The sequence below is a fragment of the Anabrus simplex genome, chromosome 2 (genome assembly GCF_040414725.1).
Source record: "Anabrus simplex isolate iqAnaSimp1 chromosome 2, ASM4041472v1, whole genome shotgun sequence".
Classification (NCBI taxonomy): Eukaryota; Metazoa; Arthropoda; class Insecta; order Orthoptera; family Tettigoniidae; genus Anabrus; species Anabrus simplex.
Genome location: NC_090266.1, coordinates 536,739,371 through 536,758,580, shown reverse-complemented (window position 1 = coordinate 536,758,580; position 19,210 = coordinate 536,739,371). Strand labels below are relative to the sequence as shown.

At 39.4% G+C, this 19,210-nt stretch overlaps 1 protein-coding gene across 6 annotated transcripts in view; it reads right to left on the bottom strand.

Moving 5' to 3' along the window:
- Positions 1-19,210, bottom strand: part of LOC136864211 (tRNA:m(4)X modification enzyme TRM13 homolog) — a 397,328-nt gene that overhangs the window by 252,809 nt on the left and 125,309 nt on the right. For all 6 annotated transcript variants that reach the window (XM_068226212.1, XM_067140912.2, XM_067140913.2 and 3 more), the window contains exon 3: positions 12,347-12,396. In XM_068226212.1, coding sequence (XP_068082313.1) covers positions 12,347-12,396 — 50 coding nt within the window. The remainder of the gene's footprint in view (positions 1-12,346; positions 12,397-19,210) is intronic.

Here is a 19,210-nt window from a genome sequence, read left to right as displayed (position 1 = left end):
TCTAAATACCAATTTTCACGTCTGTAACAATTTTAGTTTTTATTAGATGTAAGTATCCTCATACAATTAATTCAATAAATTTTTCAATTTTTCACCCCCCCCCCCCCCCAACCTTCATTGGATTTTCCGAGAATACCTGTTCCTGTACATTAACAGGAGATTCCAAATACCAATTTTTACGTCTGCAACATTTTACGTTTCTGAGATATACTGTAGATATAGTATTTCTGAAAATTCACCCCAATTTGTCACTCCTGTTTAACCCCCATTAATTAGATTTTCCAAAAACAAAAAATAAATGTTTCTGTATTATTAAAGGAGATTCGATATACAAACTGTCTGGTATGTAATATCTTCAGTTTCTGAGATATACAGTAAGTATCCTCATTAAAGACATTCAACCCCTTATTCACACTTTTCAACCCCTCCTATTGGGATTTTCCGAAAACAAAAAAATACGTGTTCCTTTATTTTTTAAAGGAGATTCTAAATATCAATTTTTACATCTGCAAACTTTCGAAGTTTTGAGATATAGATACACTCATTTTTAAAATACACCCCCCTTTCACCCCCCCCCCCATTTGGTTTTCTGAAAACAAAAAATACATGTTTCTTTATTTATAAAGGAGGTCCCAAATACCGATTTTCAGATCTGTAACATCTTCAGTTTCTGAGAAATAAGGATCCTTATTAAAGGCATTAAACTATTTTCACCCCTTGTCACCCCTCCTATTGGGATTTTACGAAAACAAAAAAATACGTCTTTCTTTATTTTGAAAGCAGATTCTAAGTACCAATTTTTACATCTGTAAACTTTGAAAGTTTTGAGATATAGATACACTCATTTTAAAAATTCACCCCCTTTCAACCCTCTACTATTTGGATTTTCCAAAAACAAAACGTACATGTTTCTTTGTTCTTAAAAGAGATCCCAAATACCTTTTCTCAGGTCTGTAATATCTTCAGTTTCTGAGATATAAGTATCCTCATTAAAGGCATTCAACCCCTTTTCACCCCCTCCTATTAGAATTTTCCGAAAACAAAAAAATACATGTTTATTTATTTTTAAAGGAGATTCTAAATACCAATTCTTACATCTGTAAACCTTTAATGTTTTAAGATGTAGACACACTCATTTTAAAATTCACCCCCCTTTTCACCCCCATTATTTGGATTTTCCTAAAACGAAAAAATACCTGTTTCTTTATTTTTAAAGTGGATCCCAAATACCAATTTTTAGGTCTGTAATATCTTCAGGTTCTGAAATATAAGTAGCCTCATTAAAGGCATTCAACCGCTTTTTCACCCTTTTCCACCCTTCCTATTGGGATTTTCCGAAAACAAAACAATACGTGTTTATTTATTTTTAAAGGAGATTCTAAATACTAATTTTTACATCTCTAAACTTTAAAACTTTTGAGATATAGATGCACTCATTTTAAAAATTCACCCCCCCCCCTTTTTGACCCTCGCATTAATTGGATTTTCCAAAAACAAAAAAATTTGTGTTTCTTTATTTTTGACAGCGATCAAAAGTACCAATTTTGAGGTCTGTAATATCTTCAGTTTCTGAGATATAAGTAGCGGTATCCTGATTAAAGGCATTCAACCCCTTTTTCACCCTTTTTCACCCCTCCTATTGAGATTGTCTGAAAACAAAAAAATACCTGTTTCCTTATTTTTAAAGATGATTCTAAATACCAATTTTCACATCTGTAAACTTTTAAAGTTTTGAGATATAGACACACTCATTTTAAAATTTCACCCCCATTTTCACCCCCTTAGCGATGGAATATCCAAAAATCCTCTCTTAGCGAGCACCTACATCTTAATATGAATATATCCCCAAAATTTCATTTCTTTATGTCCAGTAGGTTATCTATATACACTGACTGACAGAGCAAATGCAACACCAAGAAGGAGTGGTCAGAACTTTATGCCAATTGCAGGGTAGACTGACGTCACTGAGGTATGCTCATGATGTGAAATGCGCCGCTGTGCTGCGCACGTAGCGAACGATAAATGGGACACGGCGTTGGCGAATGGCCCACTTCGTACCGTGATTTCTCAGCCGACAGTCATTGTAGAACGTGTTGTCGTGTGCCACAGGACACGTGTATAGCTAAGAATGCCAGGCCGCCGTCAACGGAGGCATTTCCAGCAGACAGACGACTTTACGAGGGGTATGGTGATCGGGCTGAGAAGGGCAGGTTGGTCGCTTCGTCAAATCGCAGCCGATACTCATAGGGATGTGTCCACGGTGCAGCGCCTGTGGCGAAGATGGTTGGCGCAGGGACATGTGGCACGTGCGAGGGGTCCAGGCGCAGCCCGAGTGACGTCAGCACGCGAGGATCGGCGCATCCGCCGCCAAGCGGTGGCAGCCCCGCACGCCACGTCAACCGCCATTCTTCAGCATGTGCAAGACACCCTGGCTGTTCCAGTATCGACCAGAACAATTTCCCGTCGATTGGTTGAAGGAGGCCTGCACTCCCGGCGTCCGCTCAGAAGACTACCATTGACTCCACAGCATAGACGTGCACGCCTGGCATGGTGCCGGGCTAGAGCGACTTCGATGAGGGAATGGCGGAACGTCGTGTTCTCCGATGAGTCACGCTTCTGTTCTGTCAGTGATAGTCACCGCAGACGAGTGTGGCGTCGGCGTGGAGAAAGGTCAAATCCGGCAGTAACTGTGGAGCACCCTACCGCTAGACAACGCGGCATCATGGTTTGGGGCGCTATTGCGTATGATTCCACGTCACCTCTAGTGCGTATTCAAGGCACGTTAAATGCCCACCGCTACGTGCAGCATGTGCTGCGGCCGGTGGCACTCCCGTACCTTCAGGGGCTGCCCAATGCTCTGTTTCAGCAGGAAAATGCCCGCCCACACACTGCTCGCACCTCCCAACAGGCTCTACGAGGTGTACAGATGCTTCCGTGGCCACCGTACTCTCCGGATCTCTCACCAATCGAACACGTGTGGGATCTCATTGGACGCCGTAGGCAAACTCTGCCCCAGCCTCGTACGGACGACCAACTGTGGCAAATGGTTGACAGAGAATGGAGAACCATCCCTCAGGACACCATCTGCACTCTCATTGACTCTGTACCTCGACGTGTTTCTGCGTGCATCGCCGCTCGCGGTGGTCCTACATCCTACTGAGTCGATGCCGTGCGCATTGTGTAACCTGCATATCGGTTTGAAATAAACATCAATTATTCGCCCGTGCCGTCTCTGTTTTTTCCCCAACTTTCATCCCTTTCGAAGCACTCCTTCTTGGTGTTGCATTTGCTCTGTCAGTCAGTGTATATATATATATATAAAATAACTTGTCCTGACTGACTGACTGACTGACTGACTGACTGACTGATTCATCATCGCCGAGCCAAAACTACTGGACATAAAGAAATGACATTTTGGGGATATATTCACATTAAGATGTAGGTGCTCGCTAAGAGAGGATTTTTGGATATTCCGTCGCTAACGGGGTGAAAAGGGGGGTGAAATTTTAAAATAAGTGTATCTATATCTCAACACTTTAAAAGTTTACAGATGTAAAAATTGGTATTTAGAATCTTCTTTAAAAATAAGGAAACACGTATTTTTTTGTTTTCACAAAATCCAAATAGAAGGGGTGAAAAAGGGTGAAAAAGGGGTTGAATGCCTTTAATCAGGATACCGGTACTTATATCTCAGAAACTGAAGACATTACAGACTTGAAAATTGGTACTTTTGATCTCTTTAAAAAATATAGAAACAGGTATTTTTTGTTTTTGGAAAATCCCTTTAACGGGAGGGTGAAAAGGGGGGGTGAATTTTTAAAATGAGTGCATCTATATCTCAAAACTTTGAAAGTTTACACATGTAAAAATTAGTATTTAGAATCTTCATTAAAAATAAAGAAACAGGTATTTTTTTGTTTTCGGAAAATCCCAATAGGACGAGTGAAAAGGGGGTTGAATGCCTTTAATGAGGATACTTATATCTCAATAACTGAAGATATTACAGACCTGAAAATTGGTGTTTGGGATCTCCTTTAAAAATAAAGAAACACGTATTATTTTGTTTTTGGAAAATCCAATTAATGGGGGGGGTGAATTTTTAAAATGAGTGTATCTATATCCAAAACTTTTAAAGTTTATAGATGTAAAAATTGGTATTTAGAATCTCCTTTAAAAATAAAGAAACACTTTTTTTTTGTTTTCGGAAAATCCCAATAGGAAGGGTGGAACAGGGTGAAAAAGGGGTTGAATTCCTTTAATGAGGCTACTTATATTTCAGAACCTGAAGATATTACAGACCTGCAAATTGGTATTTGGGATCTACTTTAAAAATAAAGTAACATGTATTTCTTCGTTTTTGGACAATCCAAATAATAGGGGGTGAAAGGGGGGGGGCTGAATTTTTCTAATGAGTGTGTCTACATCTTAAAACTTTAAAAGTTTACAGATGTAAGAATATGTATTTAGAATCTCCTTTAAAAATAAAGGAACACGTACTTTTTTGTTTTCTGTAAATCTGAAGATATTACAGAACTGGAAATTTGTATATGGGATCTGCTTTAAAAATAAAGAAACATGTATTTTTTTGAAGTGGAAAATCCAATTATTGGCGGTTAAACAGGAGTGACATATCGGGGTGAATTTTTTGAGAGACTATATCTACAGATTATCTGAGAAACGTAAAACGATACAGACGTAACAAGTGGGTATTTGGAATCTCCTGTAAATGTAAAGAAACATAGGTGCTTTCTTTTTGGAAACTCCACTTACGGGGAACTGAAAAGGGGTGGAATTTTAAAATGAGGATTTCTACAGTATATCTCCAAAAAACTTAACATGATACAGAAGTGAAAAATGCTATTTTTTATCTCTTAAATATAAAGAAACGTGTATTTTTAGTTTTCGGAAATACCACTTGGGTGGAAGGGGGGCAAAAGTGACTGAAAATGGTGTTGCATTCTTTTAATTACGCTGACTTAATTGTATGAGAATACATACAGCTAATAAAAACTAAAGTTGTTGCAGACGTGAATGGTATTTGAATCTCCTTTAAAAATAAGAAACCGGGCGAGTTGGCCGTGCGTGTAGAGGCGCGCGGCTGTGAGCTTGCATCCGGGAGATAGTAGGTTCGAATCCCACTATCGGCAGCCCTGAAAATGGTTTTCCGTGGTTTCCCATTTTCACACCAGGCAAATGCTGGGGCTGTACCTTAATTAAGGCCACGGCCGCTTCCTTCCAACTCCTAGGCCTTTCCTATCCCATCGTCGCCATAAGACCTATCTGTGTCAGTGCGACGTAAAGCCCCTAGCAAAAAAAAAAAAAGAAAAAAAGAAAAACGCGTTTTGGGGGGAAACCATCTTGGGGGGAGGGAGTGAAAAGGAGTTGAATTCTTTTCATGAGGACACATAAATCAAAAACTGAAGAAGTTAGAGTCGTGATAATTGGTATTTAGAAGATCCTTTACTATTAAAGAAACAAGCATATTTTGCCGGAAAATTCACTTGGGGGGGGGGGGGAATTGTGAAAGAAAGCGGAAAAAGTGAAATATTTTTATGGGGATACTTATATCTCAAAACTGAAGGTAATAGACGTGAACATTGGTGTTAGGATTCTCCTTAAGCATAAAGAAACACGCCTTCTTTCAATTTTTTTTGGAGGGGGGTGGTAAATAAAATAACGGCGGTGATGTGTAAAAGGAGGTGAGACCAATTTAAGTGTTCATAACGTACTTATAAGGAGCCTCCGTTGCTGAGGCCGCAGCGTGCCGGCCACTCACACATGGGTTCCGTGGTTCAAATCCCGGTCACTCCATGTGACATTTGTGCTGGACAAAACGGAGGCGGGACAGGATTTCTCCGGATACTCCGGTTTTCCCTGTCATCATTCATTCCCAGCAACACTGTCCATTATTTCATTTCATTTGTCATTCATCGATTATTGCCCCAGAGGAATGCTTCGGCAGCCGGCAAAATTCGTATTGTCGCCGCTAGATGGGGCTTTATTCATTCCATTCCTGACCCTGTCGAATGACTGGAAACAGTCTGTAGATTTTCGATGTACTTATTCTGATCACAAACCGATCATTTTTAATCTTTCCTGGGTTCGTTTTCAACAGCCATATTTTCCTTCGTAGAACCTTTTTAGATTACATTAGATTTTCCTGGCATATGAATAAAAATTTAAACACATTTGAAATAAACGATAGGAATGAGATTGACCGTCAAATTGTTCACCTCTATAATAAGGTCAATAATGCGCGGAAGTATGTCATTCGTATCGCCAGAAATCCCGCACACTAGCCTACGCGCGGCAATGGTGCTGGTCACATTGTCAACAATGACAAGGCAGCAGACGTAATTTACCACCAAGTAGCGGTCTTGCATCTTGCTGTGGGGTCCAGATCATCTAATAATAATAATAATAATAATAATAATAATAATAATAATAATAATAATAATAATAATAATAATAATAATAATAATAATAATGTTCTGGACCGTCGTCAAATCTGCGGACCGTGCTAGAAACGGGTCCTGGACGGGTAATGATTAAGAATGCAGTCCGGCCGCGGGTTCAGTACCGCCAAGGCACCCAAGACGACACCACGCCGGATTTCCTGAAGGATTTGATCCATATTAAAAATGCTAATAGGGAAAGATGGCAAAGATTTAGGGACCCAATTGACCGGGTGGAATACCTGAACCTAGCCCGGGAAGTACGAAATCGATTGCTGGAAAAAAGATTGAAAAATGGGAGGAAACTTGCCGTAATCTATTAGTAAACGAGTCAGATCACGAATTTTGCAGATTCTCTCAGAAAACGAGTCAGATCGCGAATTTCGGCGTATTACATATTAAACAATAAGCATTCAATTATAAATTTCAGTATAATACCATAGCGAAGCATGGGTATCTTGCTAGTCCCCATATAAAGGACATGTGTATCAAATTTAGAGACAATCCAAACACTTTCATGACTGCAAATTATTAAAATGTACAAGAGAAATGTAAATATTATCTAGAAAAGATTTGCATTTTATAGAAAAACAATCAGCAGAATTTACACAATTAGTTTTGTACGTCCAAGTAATATTTGTGTTGAGTTTGGAGCTGGTTCTATTGTTTTCACAACTGCAAATTGAGCAAATTAGGAAAAATGAAAATATAAGTTTTATCAAAAAAGCTTGTTGTTTGAGTCATCAGTCCACAGACTGGTTTGATGCAGCTCTCCATGCCACCCTATCCTGTGCTAACCATTTCATCTCTACGTAACTACTGCATCCTACATCTGCTCTAATCTGCTTGTCATATTCAAACCTTGGTCTGCCCCTACTGTTCTTACCACCTACACTTCCTTCAAAAACCAACTGCACAAGTCCTGGGTGTCTTAAGATGTGTCCTATAATTCTATCTCTTCTTGTCAAATTTAGCCAAATCGATCTCCTCTCACCAATTCAATTCAGTATCTCTTCATTCGTGATTCGAGCTATCCATCGCACTTTCAGCATTCTTCTGTAACACCACATTTCAAAAGCTTCTATTCTCTTTCTTTCTGAGCTAGTTATAGTCCATGTTTCACTTCCATACAATGCCACGCTCCACACGAAAGTCTTCAAAAACATCTTTCTAATTCCTATATCAATGTTTGAAGTGAGCAAATTTCTTTCCTTAAGAAAGCTCTTCCTTGCTTGTGCTAGTCTGAATCTTATGTCCTCCTTACTTCTGCCATCGTTAGTTATTTTACTACAATATGAATCTACTTCCTTTAAGACTTCATTTCCTAATCTAATATTTCCTGCATCACCTGCCTTCGTTCGACTGCACTCCATTACTTTTGTTTTGGACACTTGATTCTTTAATCGCCTGTATTCTTTTCTGCCATCTACATTTCTAGCATTCTTGTATTTTCGTTGTTCCTCAATCAGGTCTAGTATCTGCTGAGTTATCAACTGATTCTTAGTTGATCTTTTCTTCCTTCCTAACATCTGTTCAGCAGCCCTACTGACTTCATTTTTCATTACTATCCACTCTTCCTCTATTGTGTTTCCTTCAGCCTTTTCATTTAGCCCTTGTGCCACATGTTCCTTGAAACAATCGCTCACACTCTTTTCTTTCAACTTGTCCAGATCCCATCTTTTTGCATTCTTTCCTTTCTTCAATTTCTTCAACTCCAGATGGCATTTCATGACCAACAAGTTGTGGTCAGAGTCCACGTCTGCTCCTGGGAAAGTTTTGCAATCCAACAACTGGTTTCTGAATCTCTGCCTAATCGTAATGAAATCTATTTGATATCTTCCAGTGTCTCCAGGTCTCGTCCACGTATACAGCCGTCATTTGTGGTGTTTGAACCAAGTATTGGCAAGGCCTAAATTATGATCAGTGCAGAATTCAACCAGCCGAGTTCCTCTTTCGTTCTTTCGTCCCAATCCGAATTCTCCTACTGTATTACCTTCTCCTCCTTGGCCTACCACTGCATTCCAGTCTCCCATCACAATTACATTTTCGTCACCTTTTACATATAAAAATAATATAGAAGCCTCCACCTTATAAGGTGCTCCGACTCGCAGAATGTCAGTATCCACCTTATAAGGTGGAGGCTTCCATATTATTTTTATATTGTAGTAGCAATCAATATGGAAATGAAGCTCATAGATTATGACCTTTTACATATTGTATTAAATCTTCTATCTCTTCATATATCCTTCTGATTTCCTCGTCATCACTGAACTAGTAGGCATATAGACCTGCACTATTGTGGTGGGCATTGGTTTGGTGTCTATCTTGACAACAATAATTCTTTCACTATGCTGGTTGTAGTAGCTTACCCGCTGCCCTATTTTCTTATTCATTATTAAACCAACTCCTGCATTTCCCTTGTTTGATTTCGTGTTGATAATTCGGTAGTCAACTGACCAAAAATCCTGTTCTTCCTGCCAACGTACTACACTTATACCAACTACATCTAACTTTAGTCTATCCATCTCCATTTTCACATTCTCTAACCTACCACAATGATTCAAACTTCTAACATTCCACGCTCCGACTCGCAGAATGTCAGTACCCATCTTCCTGATGATCGCCCCCTCTCGTGTAGTCCCCACCCGGAGATTCGAATGGGGGACTAGTTTACCTCCTGAATATTTTACCCGGGAGGAAGCCATCATCAGTACATCATTCGTACAGAGAGAGCTGCATGTCCTCGGGAGTTAGTTACGGCTGTAGTTTCCCGTTGCTTTCAGCCGTGTAGCAGTATCAACACAGCTAAGCCATGTTGAGTATTATTACAAGGCCATATCAGTCAATCATCCAGACTGCCGCCCTTGCAACTTCCGAAAAGCTGCTACCCCACTTTTGATGAACCATTCGTTAGTCTGGTCTCTCAACAGATACCCATCCTATATGATTGCACCTGCAGCTCGGCTATCTGCGTCATTGGGACACGCAAGCCTCCCCACCGCGGCAAGGTCACATGGTTCATAGAGGAGGCAAAAAAGCTTACCTTTCAATTTATTTACTATGTCGTAGGCATATGAGTACCAAATCTGCAATTATCCAACAGGTTTAAAAAAAAAAATTATTATTACTGCTACCAAAATATCCACATACATACAGGCAAGTGAACTTGGGTCCTAATAGCCAGGCTTTGTGTTTCACGGTATAAATTTCATATCACTTAGCAATATTATAACCAAAAACATTGTGTGTTTAACACGTTCACTGCTATGTAAATTATACATTCCCAGCCCCAAAAACTGAAAATTAAAAAATGATATAAAACTTAACAAATGTTGTCAAAAATCCAAACATGTGCCTATAAAGATGAAACATGCCTAAATTAAATTTTCTGAAGATGTCTAAGTCTGTGGGTCGGATTCAGCCCCTCAGCACCGTGCGCTACACCACTGATCACTATTTATTAAAAATCTTATGTTATAATGAAAGATATTATGATAATTACTGTTTATGACATGTTATAAATTGGAAAACTGTAAATACCACATTTATCTTTATTAATGTTGTTTTTTCACTATGTACAATAATTTACAGCTCCGCCCACCATCGCCTGTTTGGTCCACTTACATGTCTTTGTGGTACTTGTTAAAGCAACCAACCGGGCGAAGCCCTGACAAATCTGGACAGCCAGAACAGACAAATATTGATTGTTTTTCACTTCCTGCTATATAGCAGACTCTGCACTTTTTCCATTTGGTTCCTCCTTTGGAGTCTTGCTCATCATTTTTCACCAACCGATGTAAGTTGTTCTTTCTTAGAGGAGTGCGGACTAGCTCTTCTTGACAGGGTGGCAGAAATGATTCCACTATTTGTAGGCGAAAGTCGTATAAAACCATTTTGGGATTTCCAAGCCTGATATTTTGCATGTTGTATAAGTGGAAAGCATTGATGTTCATCAATTGAATGATGTGGACAAAAAGTTTTTTGTACCAGCGAAGGGTTTTCCTTTTGAAAGGATAGTACGCCTTGAGTTGGTCACACCGATCAGTCCCTTTCATGTGTGCATTATATTGCACTATTGGCAAAGGTTTTTCTTTTTCTTGGCCCCTTTTATTTGTGACAGTGACCATTGTGTTCTCAAATTGTGAGGAAATGTATTGTACCACTAGCTTGTCCCTCCAAGTGCCCACCAAAATTCCCTCAGCGTACTGAGCGATGGTGCAACCTTTAGGCAATATTGCCATCTTCACAATTGGAGGGTTGTGCTGCCGGTCAGCTCGGAGTGTTCCTGTACAGTATGTGTTTTCTGACAGCAGCTTAGATGCTAGGGCAAAACTATTATAATAATTGCCCATGAACACGACATGGCCATTATTCAGAAGTTGTTCCAAAAGATGCATGACCACTTTTGTAGAGTATCCTTTCCCAGACAACTGATCGTTGGCTCTGGCATACACAATAAATTTGAAAGTGAGGCCCTCAGGTTCATTTAAAGCATAAAGTTTTATGCCATACTTATGCCGTTTCCCCTTTATATACTGCTTGAAAATCAAGTGACCCTGCCAAAATACCATAGCTTCATCAATGGACAGTTCCCATGAAGGATAATAAATGCTAGACATTTTATTGTTGAAGTAATCAATAATTTGTCTCACATTTTCCAGCCAGTCTAATGACTGGGGTATGGCATCATTGATAGGTCTAGCCGGGAAAAAGTGTAGGCATCCTAATATAAGTAGGAAACGATCCCGGCTCATATACTGTCGAAACGCAGGAAGGTTGAAAAGCCTGTGAGTTTCCAATAATCTTGGAGTCTGCTCATTCGCAATATTCTTGTATGAATCAACAAACCCAAAAAAGTCTTTAGTTCAATGACATCGACATCCTTCCATCTCGTAATGTGCAATTTCTCCTTTGTGCCCGGCCCACAAAACAACTCTAACGCATAATTGTTTATCTCACGACAAACAAATTCCAAAAAATTATCAGGCAACAATAGAAACCAGCCATTTGGCTTGTTTTCTCCCGGCATCGGCACTAGCAGTTTGTTTTCTTTCCTAAGTGGTATATTCTTCAAGCCAAATGTTTGATTTGACCAGGTTGGGTTGATTTCAGGTTCGTCCTCACTTTCCGTTTCAGAATCAGCATTTCCTTCACTTGTAAACTCATCATCACTGTCTGACACATCAACACGACAATGATCCATCACACACTCACGATAAAAACAATTTAAAGTTATTTGTAACATACTGCCACAATCGTAAAAATACACCAAAAGATGTGAGCGTCGAATGACGAGCGAAAATATATCACGCCACTACTACTCAAGGTGCATAAGACATACAATCTGTCTTCGTCAAGAGCTGAGCTCAGAATGACTGCTTAGAAATGGCATGGCAATACAGGCTGGATCCGGGTCACATGCACTGGTGGGAAGCATGCTAGGGGCAGATCCAGTCCCTCAGCATTGAACATGTTAAAGATCTTTTTTAGTACGGTAGATTATAAGACACTCCAGAATGCCAGAATTTTGTCCTTAAAACGGGACATACAAATGAACCCATAAACATACCGACCTATGATACTTGCATTCAAACACACTCAAATACAAACCAACTGAACCAGGATTCAATCACACAACAGAAGCCAAGAAGATGGGATTGCAGCTGATCTCTTCAATGGTTGATTACTGGTAAGAAGTTATCGAGTTAGTTCTTGGGAGCATCAAACCAATCAAATGTGTGTGAATTAGAGACAAACCTTTAGGTTCATAGAAACCTGTCTAAATTAATATTTTTTGAAAATGATATTGTATGACTGGCAAGTACACCACAGTCATTTAATTTAGATATATTTCTAACAGAAGTAGTAAAATTATCGAACTTCATACTCACTGCTTTGGATCATAGGGGCAAGGTATTCTTCGCAGTACTTCAGCATGTTCCTAAAACGAACAAACTGATATGTAATAGCAGGAAACAAAATATTTCATTCTGGTGCGAAGGTAAGCAACTGTTACAAAGAAGAACACCATAGCTTCTTCTGAATATATCAGGCTTTTCACATAACATAATATATTCCCACAATTCTAGTAATGCTGTATGAAGAGGTGGAAACTTGTAGGAGCAAAAAATTACTCAGTCTGATTTGCAACATTCTTCAACACTACTGTGATGATGATGATTTATCTAAATATTTAAAACATTAGGAACTTTATTTTTAATAATTTTATTGTTTTTATGTCCCACTAACTACTTTGAACAGTTTACGGATACACCATGGTGCCAGAATTTTGCCCTGCAGGAGTTCTTTTACGTGCCAGTAAAAATACCGACACAAGGCTGATGTAATTAAGCACCTTCAAATACCACCAGACTGAGCCAGGATCGAACCTGCCAAGCTGGGTTCAGAAGGCCAGCTCCTCAACAGTCTGAGCCACTCAGGCCAACACACTTTGTTCGAGAGAACGGATAAACTTATTGACTTGGTAAAGCACTTTAATGAAAGGTCCTGATCTGTAGATATAGTGTGTGTCATACAAAAAAAAAAAAAAAAAAAAAAAAAAAAAAAAAAAAAAAAAAAAAAAAAAAAAAAAAAAATGTGCAACCATATATTTTTAAATTATTAAAGAAAACTGCAGCATTCTCATTGGCAACAATAGGCATTACTACAACTGTCACTATCCGGATGCTACTTGGACCATGTTCACTGTTCCTTTTCTGAACTAGAGCTACCCATCCTGTCCATGTTTTGTGTTGTTCTTACTATGCTTGCTAGCTTGAAGTAATTCTGGACAAATTTAAATGTTTTTCCTCCAGGTCAATATTTTCATAGCGAAGCGGAGAATGTACTCTTCCATTCCAAAAGTTAAGGAAGCCAGTCAATCCTCTACATCATAATGTACTCATTGAGGCTTTCAACTTCCCTCAATTCCTTGGTTAGCAAGAGTCATTTTACAGCTAAGCACCATCGCATGAGTTTTATGTATTTTTTGTCCATTTTTCCCTTTACATCTCTTTGGTTAGGAAAAAAGTTTAACCTGTTCAGCTGTCATGTATTATTGCTGGATGTCAGCAGCATTGAGAAGTCAATTATTTTCCATAAGAAATTGATTACTGCGTATGTATTTAACCCCATGAGCGCTACACCCGCCCATAGACGAGCTGACGCAGCCTGTCCAGCAATGCTACGCCTGTCTATAGACGGTGCATGAGAACTTTAAGTTTTTTGAGTTTCCCGGTTCATTCTCGAGTGCTGATTCAATCTCTGGCATGTTCTGCCATCTGTTCGGCATTATGTACAACTAACTGATCACGACTTATACCAAACCCCATGACACTACAGCCCTTGAAGGGCCTTGGCCTACCAAGTGACCGCTGCTCAGCCCGAAAGTCTGCAGATTATGAGGTGTCGTGTGGTCAGCACGAAGGATCCTTTTGGCCGTTATTCTTGGCTTTCTTGACCGGGGCCGCTATCTCACCGTCAGATAGCTCCTCAATTCTAATCACGTAGGCTGAGTGGACCTCAAACCAGCCCTGGGATCAAGGTAAAAATCCCTGGCCTGGCCGGGAATCGAACTCAGGGCCTCCGGGTAAGATGCAGGCATACTACCCCTACACCACGGGGCCGGCGATCACGGCTTATAGCTTCGGGAAAATAACTTACAGAGCTTTTTGTAGACGCCTGTGGAGCTCATGTGTGATGTAAACAATCATGGCGGAACAACAAGTTAGTTGCTCTCGCAGCGATGTTATTTCGGTTCAAAGAATCTTTCAGTTATTGAGCACAGTGGAAAGTGATGATAAATATAATGATTTTAATGAATTGTTAAGCGAATTTGAAAGTGAGAGTGATACAGAGAGTGCTGAAGATATTGTAAGTTAGAAAGAAACAGAGCATCCTTCTAAACGAAAGAAGAAAAACACGGTGAATTCAAAACCTACTTCATCACTATTTTCATGGGGTATGGATGACATTCCTCCATTGGACCTTCAAGTAACTGTGACAAACTCTGGGAGCCAAGTAGTGTTTGATGACAACCCCAAAATCATTGATATTTGAAACTATTCTACCAGTGGAGTTGGTGCAGCTGGTTGTTGATGAAACAAATCGGTATCACAAACAACTGGTGAGTTGTCATCACATTCCAAGTTTAGAAAATATTTAAAATATCAACTTATGTACTTGTAAGGAGTTAGTGTATTAGTTGCCTACAGATTTTGAGAAATAATTTTATTTTGGGTCCTTTACTTTGTATAATGATAATGTACGCATGGGCACAAAAACTGTAATTTTGTTTCTCTCAAAATAATATTGAACATGAGTGTAGAATTTTCCATTTGCATTTAGATTTATAAAGAACGAACATTTACAAACATTTTCAGCTATTCACCTCACTAATAAGTTAAAAATTGAGGCTTCTACAAAAATTTTTACATACGAATGAAATAACTCAGCACTGAGGTACCAACCAGTCAACTGGTAACTCAGCATTAAAAAGGTTAATATTGGTTTCTCTTCATAATTCAGTTGTATTAACAGTGTGAATGCTTGCCACACTTCTGTTATACAGGGTGTATCCATGGTGATGTTACAAACTTTCAGGGATGATGGAGGACGGCAACTGGATCAATTTGAGATAAGGAACCATATTCTGGGAACAAATGAGTCAAAAGTTATGCAAAATTCTTCTCATATAAGTCCGTTTACATGCACAAGTTTCACAAGCTGCTCCATTTACAACAAATGTATGAAATGGCATCCTCCTGCGTCGATGCAAGCATGGCATCATCGTACAAAGTTCTGTCATACCCGTTCGAATATTCCTGGTGTTGTTTGAACTGTTAAGAATGGATGGACGTTAAACAACTTGGATTATTAATAACTTTTGACTCAAACGTTTCCTGACCATGGTTCCTTGATCCATTTGCCATCTTCCATCATCCCTGCAAGTTTGTAACATCATCACGGATACACCCTGTATCTGCATCATGAGTCTTTACAAAGTGAATCAGTCTAATAGACATGCACAAAATTAAATTTAAAAAAAAAATAGGGCTATATCTTCTTCTTTTCTATGTCCGGCTCCATGGCTAAACGGTTAGCGTGCTGGCCTTTGGTCACAGGGGTCCCTGGTTCTATTCCCGCCAGGGTCGGGAATTTTAACCATAATTGGTTAATTCCACTGGCATGGGGGCTAAGGCCCGGTTTCATAGTATATGCTTAAGCTTTGGATCAGGCTTAAGCGGGAGCTTAAACTCTGGACGAGTGCAAGTGGTAAGCCGAGCTTATCTGTGACTGGCTTAAGCTGTATGAAACTGAGGTTTAAGCTAAGGATTCAGTTCAGATGGTAGAGCGCTGGCCATCTTATTGCCCAACTTGGCAGGTTCGATCCTGTCTCAGTTCTGTGGTGAAGGTGCTCAAATTCATAGTTAGTGGGACGTAAAACCAATAACATTAACATTAAATAACTTATATTTCTGAATACAGTAGAAGTCCGCTATAGCGAGTACGGCATATAACGAGAACTCCGTTATAGCGACGACTTTTTTCTGTTCCTTCAAAATTCCTATATTAAACTGTGTATCGTCCTTCGGTTACAGCGAGAACCCTAATACTGGCGCATCCATTATTACGAGCGATTAAGCGCGCGCGATTTTTCCGTTACCGATATTTATGCACCCCAGCGATGATATTGCATGCGATCGATTACCTTCGGCATCGTTTCCTCGCTATGTAAACTAGCAATTTCTCTCGTCGACATTCGAAGGCGATGTCGGAGTCGATTAGTAATATCCGTCGACAGTTGTTCCATAAAGAAAATTCAAAATGTAAGAGAACATATTTTCGTAATAAATGCGTAAATAACGTGTCCGATAACGGTTGTTAACTCGTTAAAAATTAAGGCCGACTAAACGACCGCTTAATTTTGAGGCAAAATACTGCAATTAAGTAAGAATGGGATACACCTTGAGATATGGCAGAGTGCTTAATTGATTTCAGTGGTTAGTTTATATTTTGTCGCGTCTGATTAAATTACGGAAAGGCTATTATGAAAATTTATAGCGAGAAAGGTATAATTTCCCTACTTTCGCTTGAAGTCCGTTTTCATCATACGTATAGTACGGTTAAGTTAGGATGCGTGACGCTGTTTGAATAAGAAAACTGAAACGTTTGCAACAAAATGCTATCGATCATCTTCGGTAGCGGTACGGTATAGTTTTCTTACTTTGTGCATTTGCGAGCTCTCTCGTTTACATTCAAAGGCGATGTTGGAGTTTATTAGTAATACCCATCGACTGCTGTTCTCTAAGGAAAATTCGAAATGAAAGAGAATAATACGTTTTCGTAATAAATGCGTACCGGTAAATAACTTGGCCGATAGCAGTTGTTAACTCGTTAAAAATAAAGACTGAAGTAAACCTTATCTTAATTTTAATGTTACATACGGAAATTAAGTAAGAATATGATACACCTAAAGATATGGCAGAGTACATCACTGATTTCAGAGGATATTTCATATCTTCTCGCGTCTACTTACGGCTATTTACATGTAAATTTTTCGCGAGGAGGTTATTTCTCTACATGCGTTTCAAATATATTTTCATGATAGGCTACAATACGGTTAGGTTAGGTGACGCTGTTTGAAGAAGAAAGCTGAGGTGTTTGCCACAGAAATCTCTGGAGTGATACCGTATTTCTCCGAATCCAAGACATTTTTGTCTCAGAATCTCAGGCGAAAACTCAAGGGTTGTTGCATTCTCGGTCTAACAGGAAGTTAATGGATACCACTGGCAACTATCGCGGTAACCACGCTGCTTCTTTTCACACGCGCCCAGAACTCGTTGACAATAAACGCCCGCCTCTTTACCACACATCGCTAGCCGCGACAACCGGTTGTACAGAGCCTGTGTGTTTCTCAGATCTGCAGAATGGCATCAAAGCATGCGACCCTTCGAATTCTTCGAAAAGCCATGGCTACTCAGTGGCAGAGTCATAACGCGTCTATTGTACTTGACGCTTAGTAAAATTAAGGTTTATAGACAGCAGGAATATTTTCGTGATGGGCAGTCGTATTGTAAAGATACGTGGAAGAGGTATTGCCGGCAAATTTTCTACGGGTTCTAGTCGATATTGTGATGCCAATTTTAAGTTAATGAACACTCGGAAATGTAGAATAATTGTGCAGCCGCAAGAAAATACGGCATAGGCCTAACTACAGCCAATATTTGGCGTTAGCGTGAAGACAAAGAGCTACAAAAATGCGTACTGTACAAAAAATGCATTCAGTGGTCCGCAACAAGGACGCTTTAAAGAAGTCGAAGATGAAATTGTGAGGTGTGTGCACGAAAAACTCAAGGGCGGAATGGCCATACCGTGGCGCAATAAACTCGTTCGTTGACTTTCAACGTTCGCGATTAGGCCTATACATCGCTAGCTGCTGAATTTGCCCGAACCCGACAAGCGAGACGTGCGTGTAGCGGCAGCCGGTTATATCTGACGCTGCGTAAAAGTAACAGTTTTATAGACAGCAAGAATAATTTCCTGATGGATCGTTGTATTGTAGAGACGCATGGAATAGGTATTGCCGGAAAATTTTCAACGAGTTCTCTTCGGTATTATGATGCCAATGTTACGTTAATGGTCCTTAAACCCGCGGAAATAAAGAATAATTGTGCAGCCGCCAAAAATTAAGAAAAACGGCGTGACGTGTCAATGTTCGGCGTCTAAAAATAGACTAAAATGCGTAGGCCTACTGTACAACAAGGCATTCATATGATTTTACAAACTCCTTTTTGGGCCTGATTTAAATTTTTTGAAGGAAAAAGTGGCGTTCATCTTGGATTCGGAGATATACAGTACTATATTTTTTCAGAATGAAATTAAACATACACTTTCACGTAGTATCGGATTACGAAAAATAACAAACAAGTAAGCCGTAGTGTGGATATCTATGGAAACGCAAGTTTTGAACAAACTGATTGCCGTTTCATACCGATTTTAAAGTGCATGAAGGGTTTTCCGAATTTTATAAAAAAATCCGATATAACGACAATCCGTTATAGCGAGTAAATTTTTCACTGTTATGAATTCTCGCTATAACGGACTTCTACTGTATATTTCGAGGCTCGTGAAATAATACAGTAAAAGAGACAAAAATGTCGGTCGGTCACTTGCTTTCTTGGCTTATGCTGCGTGAACCATCAACGATAGACCCCAAGTGTAAGCGTACAAAATGTAGAGCATAGAAACCTCTACAGAAAAAAGTCTGCGATGGTATATACCTATTTCCAACCGTTTGCCCTCTAGAAGCGATTTTATGCTATACTCAGTGGTAAAAAAATATAACTCCTTAACATTAAATAAATATTTCGATATTATCCTCGAATTCCTCATCAAAATAAATTGTTTGACCTCCTCCAGTATTTTATAAGGATTACAATAACCTTGTCAGGACATTATTTGCATGAATGGTTCAGAAGTTATGGCCATTTTAGACTGTAGTGGTAATACGTGTCAGCAGGACGGGCGAGTTACCTTTTTTAAACTTTATTTTTGTTACTATTATTGGAATCACATTTTCCGTTCATTTTTCTAAATTATCTTGGCTGATAAACGATGTATAACCTACAAGTCAATCAATCATAGGCTACGGATGTAAACAAAGATGAGAATTGAATCATTGCGCATGCGCAAGCATTACCAACTTCGGAGATGTTCAGCTTAGTAAAGCTGCACATGGTCCCCCTACTGTGAAA